The sequence below is a fragment of the Tursiops truncatus genome, chromosome 2, assembly GCF_011762595.2.
Source record: "Tursiops truncatus isolate mTurTru1 chromosome 2, mTurTru1.mat.Y, whole genome shotgun sequence".
NCBI classification, from domain to species: Eukaryota; Metazoa; Chordata; class Mammalia; order Artiodactyla; family Delphinidae; genus Tursiops; species Tursiops truncatus.
Window position 1 is genome coordinate 85,483,403 of NC_047035.1, and position 16,457 is coordinate 85,499,859.

The 16,457-nt window shown below is 43.0% G+C and overlaps 1 protein-coding gene across 19 annotated transcripts in view; it reads left to right on the forward strand.

Moving 5' to 3' along the window:
- Positions 1-16,457, forward strand: part of STARD9 (StAR related lipid transfer domain containing 9) — a 134,640-nt gene that overhangs the window by 73,695 nt on the left and 44,488 nt on the right. For 16 of the 19 annotated variants that reach the window (XR_012330072.1, XR_012330075.1, XR_012330076.1 and 13 more), the window contains 9 exons: positions 2,267-2,336; positions 3,768-3,840; positions 6,537-6,604; positions 7,679-7,776; positions 8,194-8,403; positions 8,569-8,666; positions 9,800-9,877; positions 10,302-10,373; positions 13,784-13,963. Coding sequence is in view for 14 of the 19 variants with exons in the window: in XM_073800817.1 (XP_073656918.1) it covers positions 2,267-2,336; positions 3,768-3,840; positions 6,537-6,604; positions 7,679-7,776; positions 8,194-8,403; positions 8,569-8,666; positions 9,800-9,877; positions 10,302-10,373; positions 13,784-13,963 (947 nt within the window). In the remaining 5 variants the exon portion in view is untranslated. The remainder of the gene's footprint in view (positions 1-2,266; positions 2,337-3,767; positions 3,841-6,536; positions 6,605-7,678; positions 7,777-8,193; positions 8,404-8,568; positions 8,667-9,799; positions 9,878-10,301; positions 10,374-13,783; positions 13,964-16,457) is intronic. The other 3 variants (XM_073800818.1, XM_073800830.1, XM_073800824.1) reach the window with 2 other exon arrangements.

Consider the following 16,457-nt stretch of genomic DNA (forward strand, 5'->3'; position numbering starts at 1 on the left):
TTTAAAGTTACTGTAACTCCAATATCTGGATCTTTCTTAGGTCTCTTTCTATTCCCTATTATTTTTGCTGGTTTTCATTTATGTTGTCAGGTCTACTTATGTGTCTGGTTTGTTATAATTTTGTGCCAGACAGTATTTGCTAAATTGCTTATAGAAGTCATTTGTAGGTCTAGAACAGTGATATCTGCCAGTACAGAAGACTTTTATTTATTTGTGCCAGGTTCCTGCACACATTAGTGATTCAGAATCACATCAGTCCAATTTAAGGACTGAGAATGTTCAAAGCTGAGCTGTAATCCCTTCAGAGGCTATTTACTTCTAATTCAACCTTATTCCTGTGTTTTAACCCTTTGGGTTTCCAACCCAAAGATGTGGTGTGCCATAGGGCCCACTCCAGGTGGGCTGTGGACTGCAGTCTGTGTCTCCCTAGACCTGTGAGTTTGTCAAGAGAACTGCTGTCAGCCACTTCTCCTCAAGGTTTGGCAAATGCTCTCAGAGGAGAAGCGTCCCCAAATGCCGGCCTTATCTCTGTGGACTTCCATCCTCCCCCAGTATATAGCCTGGAAATTTTTCACTGTCTCATCATCCCTCTGTGCCTTCACACTGATCTTTTATATTTTGTCCAGCTGTTTCTAATAGTCTTTAGCAGAAGGATTGGTTTATATTATGTAATTTGCCATTACAGAAAGCAGAAGTTCTCTATCCTTGGTTATTTTTTTATTTTTATTTTTTTGGCTGCGCCGGGTCTTAGTTGCAGCACACAGGATCTTTGTTGAGGCATGCAGGGTCTTTTAGTTGCAGCATGTGGACTTCTTAGTTGTGACATGCAGACTTCTTAGTTGTGGCATACGAACTCTTGGTTGCGGCATGCATGTGGGATCTAGTTCCCTGACCAAGGATCAAACCCGCACAGAGTCTTACCCACTGAACCACCAGGAAAGTCCCTATCCTTGGTTAAATTTTTAAAATTCTTTTTATTATAGAGAATTTTGAACATTTTGAACAAAAATAGACTAGTATAGTGTACCCCCATTTCACAGTAACCCATAACCCAATAACCCTTTGCAAATTCTGCCCTGTCCACATTCCTGTCCACATTCTATATTATTCTGAGGCAAATTCCAGATGTCACATCAATTCGTCTAAATATTTTAGTATGTAGCCCTAAAAGATAAGGTATGTCTTTTTAAAAAATCATACCCACAACTATTATCACATCTAAATAATAGTAATAATTCCTTGATATAAAAAATCCAGGGCTTCCCTGGTGGTGCAGTGGTTAAGAGTCCGCCTGCCGATGCAGGGGACGTGGGTTCGTGCCCCAGTCTGGGAAGATCCCACATGCCACGGAGCGGCTGGGCCCGTGAGCCATGGCCGCTGAGCCTGCGCGTCCGGAGCCTGTGCTCCACAACAGAAGAGGCCACAACAGTGAGAGGCCCGCGTACCGCAAAAAAAAAAAAAAAATCCAGTCAGTGTTCAAGTTACTTTGCTAATTTTTAGTGTAAGTGTATTCAGCTCATCAGCCCATAAATTTACTTTGGTTCCTGAATCTCTAATACAGAGATCCTCTAGCACAGTTGTGAAGGCCTTTTTTGACTTGGTGGGTAACCAGCCATAAAGATTTACTTTCATGCCCTTAAGCTCTCTTTACCTATCTAAAGCCTGCCCATTCCACAGTGGCTAAATTCAAGTCTCACTTCCCCCATGGAGCTTTCCCTGACCACTCCTCTGATCTCCTCAGCATTTATTATCCTTCTAGTCCTGTGGCACTTGGCCATATTATCTTGTATCATAAAACTTCTCATGATTGTAAACTGTGGGAGGATAAGGACATGTGTACTGTATGGTTTGTATGTCAAACCGAGTCCGCCATTTTGTGGGGCACGTAGCCCTCGTCTGCCTCAGGAATTTTGTGAGGGCCAAATGAGGTAATTTATGAGAACTTTTCTTATAACCTATATAGCAAAATTGTAAGGAATTGTTATTGCTATTCTTTTCATTGTTGTTAGCATAACCACTACATGAATTCTAGACTATAATGTCTGTGTGGGCAGAGACCTATGTTCCCAGAGAGACTGTCACAATGCCTGACAGTAGGCTTCCAATAAATATTTGTTGACTTAATTTATTATCTGAATTAAGTTGTTCCCTCATTCTTATCTGTCAACTGATATGAAATAGGATGATAAATTTAATTACCTACAGGAAAAGGTTAAATTTTGCCAAAAATTTTTAATTTCTTTTTTCCTCCTTGCAAATTGGATAGGTTTATCTCAACACGTAGTTACCAGCTATAAGCAAGTAATTCAGCTCTTGGAGGAGGGAATAGCAAACAGGTAACAGGTTTGTTTGTCCTTGTCATTCTTTCAGTCTCATTCTTATTTCCTGTGTTCTCATCCCCCTTCACAGTGTGTACTCTCTCTGCAGCTCCCCACATCCACAATCAGCAGGCCTTTCTCAGAACAGAAGTGTACCCAGTGCAGGGGGCAGTGGCTGAGATCTAGTGCTCTTCTCACTAGTGGTGGAGCTGGAGTTTGTTTTGGGTATAATAATATTAGGCAGTTAGCCCAGAGTATTACTCTATGCTTTGTCTTATAATACACGACTTCTGCTCTTTTTCATCAAAGAACAGATTCTTGCCTGCACTGTCCTCTCCTTGATAGAGGTGATATACTTTAATATAGTTTATATATAGTTTAAAATGTTTCAGAAAACCATTTTTCTTCTAGTTTTGCATACTGTAAAGGTTACTCAAAAACAGACTGTTTTGAATCTGCTATGAAATACTATTGACTCTCCTGAAACCTATTGTAAATTGTGATAATACTCTATTTTTAGTTACTATGAAATACCCAGAATGTTATTTTACACCCCCAAAATAGCCTTTTTTACCTGAAAAAGAAAATTGGGGGGATTTAGAGTCTTCTGCGTACCCTATTAATAACACGTCTGAGCTCACTGAACATAAAGGAAGAAATTTAAATTTAACATTCTGTTCCTTGGCTTTCGTGGAACTGTTCTGGAGGCACTTGCTTCATGTCTTCAGGGTACCCTGAGCTCCTTGATCTTTAAGTGTCAGGCCTTACCTTGTCCTTCTTATCCTTGAATAAATCAGCCTCTAGGTTTTGACTCTTTTCTTCAATTCTGTAACTCCTCTGAGAACAGAAGTCAATGAGTTGGTCTTAAACTGAGGCAAGATTGACTTAGATTTAGATGAAGGGAAGACTCTTTTGACTTTAAGGGTCAAGACTGGAATGAATCTTTCAGGGAGCCTATGAATTCTACCTGGCTTAAGCATGATGTTCATGTAATTCAAGATCTCATTTTAGCCCTTTCTGGCACTATAAGGTTAATATTCTGTGTTTAATCATGACTTACTTTCTCTGTCTTTGAGCCTTCTTCTCCAGCAAGCTCTCTACGTCCATTTGTCTTATTTAAATGGGTCTGTTTTAGGGATATTCTTACAGGTTGATGACTCTTTAGTATCACGCTTTCAACTCTGAGTTTTAACTTCTATTGCTTAAAAAAAGTTCTAATTGTGGTTTAATATGAAGCTACACTCGCTTTTATTCTTAGATATCAGGACCTAGAGCACTGCTCCTGCCCTCTTGGGGCCACTCTCCTAACAATAACAGACTAAATAACATGTGTTTCATGATCCTCACTTGTGAACCTCAGCACTAACATCTCTTGTGTTCCCCTTGGATCCTTAAAGATCAACGTGCATAAACAATCCTTGTCCTAATTTTCTTCCCTTATATACACAGAATCACAGCAGCAACGCATGTTCATGAGGCCAGCAGCAGATCCCATGCCATCTTCACTATCTACTATACGCAGGTTGGTTACCACTTATATTTGCTTAGATTTCTTCCTTTCATTGTCCCTTTTGACTGATTTCCTGTCTTCCTTCCTATTTCTTTTTCTTTCTTCCTACCTTTCCCTTTATAGGTCCTCTGATATGACCTAACATTATAAGTAGGACCTACACACAGTCTACTAAGCTACACACTCAGAAAGCGTAGAGGCATTTCATAAAGACTAATCAAAATGTCTTTGACCTACATTTTACTTTTAACATTTCAAAGTACTTTAATATCTATATGATCAGTCTGGGCATTTAAAAAGAAAATAAACATTAAAATTAAAAAGTAGGGACTTCCCTGGTGTGGCTCAGTGGTTAAGAATCCGCCTGCTAATGCAGGGGACATGGGTTCGAGCCCTGGTCTGGGAAGATCCTACATGCCACGGAACAACTAAGCCCATGTGCCACAACTACTGAGCCTGCACTCTAGAGTCCATGAGCCACAACTACTGAGCCTGCGTGCCACAACTACTGAAGCCCGCCTGCCTAGCGCCCATGCTCCACAACAAGAGAAGCCACTGCAATGAGAAGCCTGCGCACCACAATGAGGAGTAGTCCCTGCTCACTACAACTAGGGAAAGCCCACATGCAGCAGCAAAGACCCAAAGCAGCCAAAAATAAATTAATTAATTAAAAAAAAAAGAAACTGACTCTAAGGGCTCCACATGTTGGATTCAGCATACAAAGACTTCCAAGCAACTAATATAAATACATTCCAAGAGCTGAAGGAAACCATGTTTTAAAGAATTAAAGGAAAACATGATGATAATGACTCTAGGGAATTTCAATAAAATGATAGAAATTATTTTAAAAGGGGGAATTCTGGAAATGTACAATAACAGAAATGAAAAAATCACTAATGGGACTCAAGTGCTGATTTGAGATGGCAGAAGAATTAGTGAAGTTGAAGATAGACAAATAGAAATCATCCAATTTGAAGAAGAGTAACTGAAGGAAAATGAACAGAGCTGCACAGACCTGTGGGACATCAGGTGTGTCAACATAAGTGTAATGGGAATCCCAGAAAGAAAGAAGAGAAAATAGGTATAAGAAAAAATTGAAAAATAATGGCCAAAAACAATTGCCAAATTTGTTGAAAGTCTTTAGTGTACACTTTATTCAAAAATTAACTCATACTGGATCGTAGGCACTAATGTGAAACCTAAAATAATTAAACTCATAGAAAATAACATGGGAGAACATTTGTGACCTTGGATTAGGCAAAGTTTTTTTAGATATGGCACTAAAAACAAATTGAACAAAGGAACAAATTGAAATTTGGAATTGGTCAAAATTTAAAACTTCTGCTCTTCAAAAGACACTATTAAGAGAATAAAAAGAAAAGCCACAGGGAGAATTTATTTGTAAAACATATGTCAGATAAAAGACTTGTATCCAGAATATATACAGAACTCTCTAAACTCAATAATAAAACAACTCAAAAAAAAATGGTTAGAAATTTTGAACTGATACTTAACTAGAGAAAATATACAGATGGCAATTAAGCACTTGAAAAGATGCAAACATCATTAATTATTAGAGGAATGCAAGTTAACACCAAATGAACTATCACTACTCACCTTTTAAAATAGCTAAAATTAAAAAGAATTATTATACTAAATATTGGCAAGATTGTAGGAGCTGGAGTTCTCATACACTATACTACTGGTACAACAACTTTGAAAAAGAATTTAATAGTTTCTTTAAAAATTAAACATATACCTACCATATGATTCAGCCATTGTGCTAGGTATTTTCCCAAGAGAAAAGAAATCATATGTCCACACAAAGACTTGTACACAAATATTCATAGCAGCTTTATTTGTAATTGCTCAAAGCTGGAAACAACCCAAATGTCCATCAAGAGGTGAATAGATAAACCATGGTACATTCATACACTGGAATACTACTCAGTGATAAAATTGAACTTTTGACACATGCCTCAACCTGGATGAATCTCAAAATAATTATGCACAGTGAAAGAAGCCAGACATTGTATGACTCATCTGTGTGAAATGTCCTGAGAAGACAAATTTATAGAGATTGAAAATTGAGTGGTGACCTAGGGCTGGAGATGGCAATGGAGACTGATTGCAAACAGACTCGGAATTTGGGGAGTTATTGGAAATATTTTAAAACTGGATTTTAGTGATGGATGCACAACATTAAAATTAAGCAACAACAACAAAAACCCCATATTGAATTTTTTTAAAAAAAGGAAAGGTGGTTTTGCTCTTGAGGGCTGGATGCCCCTGGATAGAACAGAGCGAGGCAGAGTCCTGCCCAGCAAGTTAACAGGCTGTGACTCTGGTTAACAAGAGACAAAGCCCCATCATCCGCTCCTCCAAACCTACTATGGATCTCTACTGATGGGTCAGAGCCTCCTGGAGAAGAGTTGAGCATTTACCCGGTAAACCGTGCTAGGGAGACTTTGTGGGGGGTTGCCCACCTACCCTATGGAAGTTTTGCTCACATTTTTAATGATGGCAGGACTCAGGGCTTACTGATTGTCAGATATTGAGAGCTCATCTGGTTCAGAACACATTAGAATACAGATTTCTTGAGTGAGTTGGCTAAAAATCCGAATATCACCTTGGTTAGGAGGCTGTCATGGGAAAAAAACAACATATTGTTCCAAGTGACAAGCTTTAAATATCTTTTCTCCCTTTAGGCAATCCTGGAGAACCACCTCCCCTCTGAAATCTCTAGCAAGATCAACCTTGTGGACCTAGCAGGCAGGTAATTAGGATCTCAAAGCCAAGTGGAATTACTCCCTTGACAATGACCTTGTTCTTGCTCATTTTACGGGGAATAAACTTTTCCCCACCGTTTACACATTTCAGTCATCCTGAGAAAACTACAAAAGAAACAAATTGTTTGAATGCTAGGTTAAGAAACTGTAGTTTTCCGAGGGCTAAAAAATTTCATGTTAGGGGTTCTCAATCTTAGCTGCCCATTAAAATCACCTGGACCTTTTAGAGCTCCCAATGCCTAGGTTGCACCTCAGATCAAATAAATCAGATTATTAGTGGAGTCAGAGGGAGTGCCAGCAGTGTATAGCCAAGATTGAAAACCAGTGCTCTAAGTAGAGGGGACTGAGTTAGTGTACTTTTTTCCTTTGACCTAATATTGATTTTATGCTGCTCTACACATCTCTCAAAAAAAAAAAAAAAAAAGTTTAAAAAATACTGTGGCATTGGGGAGAAGATACTGCCTTTTAAGTATTAGAAGGAAACATGAATTGTACTCATTTCCATATCCAGAAAGAAGAAACTCTCAGGAATAATGTGGTCAGAAAAAAGTGTAACATGAAATTAGGCATATTTTCTTATTTTAAAACTGCTAAATAATTAATATGGTACATCACTCCCTTAAAAGCTTAAGTGCTTTCTGGAAGAAATTGTATCAGCCAACTGGAAGTGTGAATTTCTAATATTTCACATTTACTTAAATAAGGAATTTGAAACCATTAATGACACAGCATAAAGCCATTAATATGTGAAATTAAAACAAAAGGGGAATTGTATATACCAAAAAACTATGTTGGTATCATTACTGTGAATAAGTATTAACTCAAAATGCTCTGGCAGCCAAATGTAATGAATCGTTTGCTTTTTATTGCCTGAGAAGCAGAAGGATGCCAGTTTGTTACATGATGGTAACATTTTTTCTGGAACTGAATTCTAAGGGGTTTATTATGTGGATCTTTTACACAAAGTGCAACATAATGGATAGTGTTTTTCAACAGCATTATAAGGATAGTGTCTTCTTGTTCACTTTTGTTTCTCTTTTCATCCACTGTGTTTTATTTAGTGAAAGAGCAGATCCCAGTTACTGTAAGGACCGGATTACTGAAGGAGCCAATATCAATAAGTCTCTTGTGACTCTGGGGATCGTCATCTCCACCTTAGGTATTTTGACGGTAGCCTGGATTATCAGAGTGGGAGGGGAGACTTTGAAAAATAACTCATATGTTTTCATTTTGTCAAAATGGAGTAGATACTTAAAAGGTTCTCTCTGATAAAGTTTACCTTCTGGCTTTGGGCATGAAAAATTGATATTTGTAGTTTTTGAACACAATGTGACCATCATCCTACCACTCTCATTCCAAAAAGAAGGGAGACTACAGAATTGTTTGGCTTAAATATTCCATCTCTTGAGTCCAGAGTCTAATTCAGGGACCATACTTAAAGCATCCAGTCATAGGCAGAAAGGGATTAGGAAGTGTGATGCTAAGTCTACCTTCTTCAACCATTGCTTTGTTTTAATGCATTTGTTTCGTAATTCCTTTTTTTTCTTCCACTTTTATTATTTTTTGTCTTTTTAAGCCCAGAACTCTCAGGTATTCAACAGCTGCCAGAGCTTCGGCAGCACAGTGAGCGATGGTAGTGACAGTGGGATCCCTAGCTCTCCTTCCAGGACCAGCAGTGGAGCAGGACCTTCCCAGAGGCAGTCTTACATCCCCTACCGGGACTCTGTGTTGACCTGGCTGCTGAAGGACAGCCTCGGAGGCAACTCCAGAACCATCATGGTTGCCAGTGAGTAGGCTGCCGGAGCTGGTTCTGTGTTGAGACTGGTGCTCTGCCACTGCCGCCCATTTCATCAAGGGTCTCAGACAGCCTGGGCGACGGCAGCAAGGCCAGTGGTCATGGGCTGGGTTGGAAAGGCTTGGCGTGTGTTTTAACCTTCTCCTTCTACCCCAGCCGTGTCTCCTGCACACACTAGCTACAGTGAGACCATGAGCACGTTGAGATATGCATCCAACGCCAAAAACATCATCAACAAGCCACGGGTAAATGAGGTGAGACCTTCATTTGAAGTCCTGGTCTGGTACAGCAGTTTACTCCAAGTTCTCCTTTTTTCCTCTCATTTGATTTCCTTCTCTTTGTACTCAGCCCAGCTGCCAGACTTGTTCTCCAAATGCCGAGGGAGTGAAATTCTTTCTTTCAGTGTCATACCGTTCTCTCATATCTCAACTGGCTTCATTCAGTTGCCTTTTTTGAATAATTTATTTTAGATGTTTATCTAAGGCCATTGGTCTTAAGAGCCCTTGTACACTGTTGCCACTCGAGGAAAGATCATTTAAAAGTGTCTGTGTTTACTGCCTTTATTCCAAGTTTATGTTGCTCTGTGCCTTTTTTCATATGCAGATTGCAGTGCCGTCTCTGTTTTGGGTAAAAGTTGCATATGAGGAATCCTTTAGTCTTGAAAGCTGAATTAATAATGAGAATATTCCAAAAGTTCCTCATCTACTTTGCAGTTTCGGTGAAAAGTTCCAGGGCAGGGATCACAAATGGGTGGCCCACATACAGCCCATTTATGGACTGTTTTAAAGGGCAGTGTAGGGACTTCCCTGCGGTCCAGTGCTTAAGACTTCGCCTTCCAATGCACCGGTGTGGGTTCGATCCCTGGTCGGGGAGCTAAGATCCCACATGCCTTGCTGCCAAAAAACCAAACCATAAAACAGAAGCAATACTGTAACAAATTCAATAAAGACTTAAAAAAAATAAAGGGCAATGTAATTGGTCAGGTAAGTTTAGTCACACTCAATACAGGAAGATTAGCACCTTACATGCTCTGGCATTTGTATTATATTACCTACCTGACCTCCTGCTCTAGGCAGTGATTTTCAGACTTTAGTGTGTATCAGAATCACCTGGAGGGTTTGTTAAATCACAGGTGGGCCCAGCCCTCAAGAGTTTCTGATTAATAGGTGTTGGGGCATTGCGGGAGTGGGGGTGGTCCACAGAATTTGCATTTCTCACAAGTTCTTAGGTGAAGTTGCTGCTGATCTTGGGACCACACTTTGAAAAGACTGCCCTAGAAGTTACTCCCAAGGAGTAATCCGCTTCTTCCAGGCTAATTGCGAGTAGCATCTCACAGCCATTCGGGGCCTGATATCAGTCAGTGGTGACCGAGTTCTCTGTGTTTCAGGATGCAAACGTGAAGTTGATCAGAGAACTCAGGGAAGAGATTGGAAGACTGAAAGCCATGCTGCTGAGCTTTGAGCTGGTATGTGGGCAGTCAGGACTTTTCTGTCCTCCAGAGCCCCTTCTCTTCTGCAGGGTATCTGAGCCCTGCTGCATTGTGTTCTCAGTCAGGTGACGCTTGTAGAGCAGAGGCCAGAGATAGGATGGTGATTACTCTGATTACCTGTGTAGTTTCAGATGGGGTGGGCACCCTCTCACTGTATCCTCTCTGCTGTCCAAAGGGCATTTTCCTGAATGGCCCTTGTTCTGTATGTGGGCAGATACGGGGAATGGGGCCCTCCAGAAAAAATTTCCTTGAATTCTCCTTCTTTGTACCCATCTGAGCCCAAATACTTAGGCTTCTGATTTGTTTCTGATTTTAACGATAGAGTCTTTCCTTTATCTGCATCTTTTCCTTCACAAGAGTGAGGGTGGGACCCATGAAGCACATCTCTCTCTTTGTGCAGAGAAACTTCCATTCATTGAATGAGGGAAAGGATGAAAATCTGAAGGAGCTGGCTCTCCAAAATGAATTGAAGGTGGGTCTGTTGGGGAGACTCAGTTGTGCTTCACATCACCTTGGAAACAGATCTGACCTCCCTCCATCATTCCTGGGCCAGAACTGCTCCCCCACCAGGACAGAGAGGTTCTGTATAGAGACAACCTTTGTCTCCATTGAGCCTTGAGTTGGGGGATGTGTTTGTCATAGGGCTGGTGACTGGCTTTCTGACTCTGCTTTGTTTTCCCAGGGGATCATGATAACTCCCTTCAGATAGTGACAGTAGCCTAGGAAAAAAATTATTTTCTAGTAAATAAGTAAATCAATGACATGTATTCATTGAACATCAACTAGGTGCTCAGCACAATGCTGCAGGAGATACAAAGAAGTCCCTGCCCTCAGATGGCTTGCAGTCTAGTTGGAAGCACATTTAGAGAAGGATTAAATGAAATAACTTACGTGAGTTAGACGTAAAGGGCTTAGGAAGGAAGAAATCAAATGTGGCTTGGAATTTTCAGGGCCAGCCTCAGTGCTGCAGTTGGAAGGCAGAGAACTTGAACTAGACCTTGGAGGATGGATAGGGTCTGTTAGATAGGGAGATGGACAGAGGTATTGGGGTGAGGGAGGGATAACAGAAGCAAAGCCACGGAAGTGAGAGAAGGGCTGGTGTGAGACATGTGGACACACGGGGTGTGAGGGCAGCGAAGCTGGCTAGGATATGTGTTCCTGGTAGAGAGGAGCAGAGGGGAGGGGAGGAGAGGTCCAGTTCAGGAGGTTTGAACTTGACATGAACAGGGTTACTCACAGCTTCTTGAACCCAGTTAGTGACATGATAAAGGAGTGTATTGGGTAAATTAATATGACAGTTGCATGTAGAATGGATTGAGGGCTGGAAGCAGAGAGATCAACAAGGAAAGAGACTGTTGTTGTGACCCCATGAGGGTGAGGACATTTTGGGAGATTGAATCAAATGGTGATTCCCAGAGACTTTTCTTTTTTAATCACTTAGTTAAGTTTTTTTTTACTTTGTTTTTTTTTGGCCGTGCCACACGGCACGCAGGATCTTAGTTCCCTGATCAGGGATCGAATCCGTGCTCCCTGCATTGGGAGCAGAGAGTCTTAACCACTGGACCACCAGGGAAGTCCCCCAGTGACATTTAAAAGGAAGAAGTAGCAGGCATTATTTGGTGACAGGTTAGATTTAGGTCTTGCAAACAAATGTCCTCATTTCCAGTACTCTACTGCATCATCCTTATATGTTATTAAAGTATTCTGGCTATGTCAATATTTTGTTACCCAAACTAAACTTTAGGACTACTTCACATATCCAGAAGTTTCTCAAAAATTCTGTATTTAGCTATATGGTCTGATTTTTGGTTCATTCCAGGCACATTAACATTTTTACTTTATACAGGCCGGCAGACCTGGACTTGAACCTGCCGCTTGCTAGTCTTACAACCTTAGGCAGGTAGGAGTGGGTGATGAAGGCTGGCCAGAGGGGAGGTGTCCTCTGCAGCACCTCCAGGGGGATGTGCCCTGCCACCTACCTCTGCCAGGGCCCAATCCAACCCAGCCCTTCACGGGTACCCTGTAGTTTTCAAACTTCAACTCAATGATTATAACATTAAAAAGAATGTTTCAGGAATTCCCTGGCGGTCCAGTGGTTAGAACTCTGTGCTTCCATTGCTGGGGGTGCAGGTTCGATCCCTAGTCGGGGAACTAAGATCCAACAAGCTACGTAGGGCAGCCCAAAAAAGAATGTTTCTAGAGTCATAAAATACTTGTACCTAAACTTGGCATGATTTTTTTTTCTTAAGTTTTCTCTTTATGAGAGAAGGACTTAGATGAATCCAGTTCCTTTTCCTGGTCTTCCTCAGTTCTTCCACTCCCAAAAGAAGCTTCCTGCCTTGATAACAATTTCCACCGTAAGAAAGAAAAAGGACTCTATATTCAACATTGTTCCTTCATGTTTCCCAAGTGGGCTTAGCTTAAGGCCTCTAAGCCTTGGTGTGTTTATTTTTAAAACTCTGTTCCTGATCCATAGTAAGCCCTCAGTGTTTTTTTAAATTAATTTTTTATTGGAGTATAGTTGATTTACAATGTTGTGTTAGTTTCTGCCGTACAGCAAAGTTAATCAGTTACACATATATCCACTCTTTTTTAGATTCTTTTCCCATATAGGCCATTACAGAGTATTGAGTAGAGTTCCCTGTGCTGTACAGTAGGTCCTTATTAGTTATCTATTTTATATATAGTAGTGTGTATTATATATGTCAATCCCAATCTCCCAATTTACACCACCCCCCGCCCTCAGTGTTTAATAACATTAGTTATTACTGTTGTTATTTTTTATTGTGTGGTAGTTCAGACCAGTTTCATAGTCTTCATTCTCCCTGGGGAGACCCGTCTTGGTGCTTTGTTGGTTTTTGAGGTGCGTACAAGCTTATATTAGAATTCAAGGTGCTGCACCTTGGGAAAGAAGTTCACAAGAGGACTCCCAGTATGGATCACATAGGAGGGGGGGTGGAAAGAGGGGAATTTAAACATATCAATAGATATGTGACTCAAATCCCAACTAATTTTTTTAAATTAATTTATTTATTTTTGGCTGCATTGGGTCTTCGTTGCTGTGTGTGGGCTTTTCTCTAGTCGTGGCGAGCAGGGGCTACTCTTTGTTGTGGTGCGCAGGCTTCTCATTGTGGTGGCTTCTCGTTGTGGAGCACGGGCTCTAGGCATACGGGCTTCAGCAGTTGTGGCATGTGGGCTCAGTAGTTGTGGCTCGCGGGCTCTAGAGCGCAGGCTCAGTAGTTGGTGGTGCACAGGCTTAGTTGCTCCATGGCATGTGGAATCTTCCCGGACCAGGGATTGACCCTGTGTTCCCTGTATTGGCAGGCGGATTCTTTTTTTGTGTGTGTGGTACGCGGGCCTCTCACTGTTGTGGCCTCTCCCGTTGCGGAGCACAGTCTCCGGACGCGCAGGCTCAGCGGCCATGGCTCACAGGCCCAGCTGCTCCGCGGCACGTGGGATCCTCCCGGACCGGGGCACGAACCCGTGTCCCCTGCATCGGCAGGCGGACTCTCAACCACTGCGCCACCAGGGAAGCCCAGCAGGCGGATTCTTAACCACTGCGCCACCAGGGAAGTCCCCAAATAATTTTTAAAAATAACATTTATGGTGCTTTTTTTTTAATAAAAACAATACATGCTCATTGCAGAAAAATTTTAAAATAACATTTATTGAGTTTCTATTTATAAAAGTAACAGTTGCTTTTTGAGGAAAACTTAGAAAACAGAGAGAGCTCACAGAGGTGCAAGGGCCCATGTGCGGACTTGAATAGTCACGGGGAGGAAAGTGAGGAAGTGATGCCGTGAGGAATCGGGCCAGATGGCGCTGAACCATTCATCTGCTCCCTGTACTGAGTGTCCAGGACCACCTCCTCTGTCTCCTCAGATTGACCAGCTGACTAAAGACTGGGCCCGTAAGTGGAATGAGTGGAAGGCCCTCGTGGAACATTACAGAGTGGACATCAACAGGAGGAGGGCTGGGCTGGTCATCGACTCCAGCCTGCCACACCTGATGGCCTTGGAGGACGATGTGCTCAGCACAGGTGTCGTGCTCTATCACCTCAAGGTGAGCGGGTGGGTGCACACCCCCCCCCCCCCCCCCCCCCCCCCCCCCCCCCCCCCCGCCTTAAGCCGTTGGCCCCAGAGGTCAGGGAGGGAAAAGCCGCAGAGCTGCCCTCAGGTGTGCCCTCAGGAAACTGGGCCTGCCAACCAACTGATCTGTTTTGTTTTTGTATGAATACAGAAGAAGACTAGTAATCAGAACAATCATTTGGTTTTCAGCTGCTGCTACTGTCTCTCTTACTTTTGTTCTCCATGCCTAAATTTCCTTGTTTTAAAGTAAGAATAATGCTGCTTGTGTTCCTTATCCGGCTTCCTGAAGCACAGGAGTGCAGTCATGGAGGTGAATCCTAACCTGGAAATTCCGGCAGCACTCCTGAGCGCTCCCCGCAAACACAGGCTGCTCACAGATGGCTTTCAGAGGCTAAAGGCATCAAAAGATCTGAAACAGTTCCCTTCCCGTACTTTCCCACTTCATTCAACCCCCCTTCTCCATTACTAGGTTTGCCTGGGAAAGAAGAGAGAAAAGAGGGAGTAGATTTAGGAAGCTTCAAGAAAGTGTGCAGGAGTCCAGAGAGCTGGGGGGTGAGGGGTGACCAGGGTGTGACGTGCAGCCACCCACAGAAAATAGAGTGTTGCGAAGGCCTTCCACAAAGACCTCGCTGCCCTGGTTCTTTGTCACCTGGAGGCCAGGGCCTCACTTCTGAATGAAGTGTTTTGAGGGTTAGTGACCCATGTAATCCCATATCCTGTCCTCATCAAAAGTGTCCCACTATAGAAGGACAGTCCCCATGGATGGCTGAACATACTTTACGTGGCCCAAATCCCTGTGCTCATTGAAAATCCAACCTTCATTTTGATAATTGTCCCCAGCACGTTAAACTGACATTTAAAAGGAACAGAGTTTATGGGGATGTGTGACGCTGCTGTCATCCCTGGAGAAATCAGATTGCTATTGCTGCAGTACATGTGGTGGGAAGATGTCGGCACGTCTCACACATTTAGAAAGTCTGTGTTCTGAGGATAAGCCCTCGGGGAAGTTGTCAGAGACTGAGCCTCCCAGACAGAAGGTTAAAGTAGCTTCTTTTTTTGACACAGTATAAATCATCTCAGTGAAAATGCCTCAGGCAGAAGCGGCTGTTACCTTAATAACAAATCTGAACACCAAAGGCTATCAATCGTTCCATTTGTCAGAACCACGGGGAGAGGTTGGAGGTCGAGGAGAGACCAGATGGATTAAAATGCTCAGTATTTGAGTAGAACTGATCTGATATACTGATTGGAGATGGAGTGAGTGGATGAAGTTAGACGTCAAGTGGCAGAGCTTAGGGTAGCAGCAGGGGGCTGAAGGATGATGGGGAGATTGGGTTGGAGGCTGGAGATGGACGATGCTGGAGTGCTGGTGTCCTTGCCAAGTCAGTGCACTGGGGGTCACTCCCTCCCTCATGTTCTGGACGTGAACCTGGGGAAACAGGATTTCAGTCTACTTCTAATCATGGCATTTCTGCAGGTTTTGTACCCATTTCCCCCCTTTTTGTTTGTTTAGATCCTGGTTTGGGTAGTAGTATAACACTAGTCACTCAAGATTCTCTGTTTTTATTTGCTAACTTGGTTCCAGACCCAGAACTAGTCCCTCGCAGTGGCCTGGGAACTGTTTGCCTGAGTCGCCTTGGGAAGCACCTTAGGTGGGGAGCGGGCAGCAGGAAGGGAGGGTGGAGCAGGTTACTGATATCCTGGACTTCATCTCATAACTGCCTTTGTGCTGCTGCCCCTCCCAATAAACAGGCATAAAGAGGCAGAGGGGCAGCAGGCACAGGCGCCAGCTCAGCCCATGTTAAATGAGATGCCAGCACATTTTGGGGTAGTTTCTGCTCTGCAGATCTAGAAGTTGGGATGTGCTGTGGCCTTTATTCCTTTGGGAGGAATGTGCCTCATCATGAGGGCTGACCTTGAACCCCTGAGAGTGGTCTTGACCCCCCTCCCTCGATTCTGGATGGCGGTGTCTGGAGACCGGCATCCGTTGGATCGTGTGATCCTCAGTGGCTGAGAGGAAAAGCCTGGGCTCTGGCTGGTTGTGGGTGTGCGGGGAGAGCCAGAGCCTTGTTCGTTCCTTCCAGGGGTCTTTCTCCTCAGGCGATTTTGGGAGAGCTACAGGGCCCTCCTTTCTGGCTGCTGATAGTGAAGCCTAGTGCAGAACTTTCCAGTCACTTCAAAAACATCAGTCACCGGGCAGGTGGTTTGGCGAGGTTGGAAACACGTGGGCACAGGACCTGGAGAGACCTGAATGCTAGCCGGGGTTGTCTTATTTAGTGGGTGGGCTCCCTGGGCAGCTTATCCCCTGTCCGCTTCAGATTCCTGATCGTAATACCTACATTCTGGGTTGTTAGAGGATTAAATGAGAGCTATATGTAAAGCACTTGGCGCAGTGCCCGGGACACAGGGAAAAGTTAGTCAGTAAATTATAAATACATATCTTGGGCTTCCCTGGTGGCGCAGTGGTT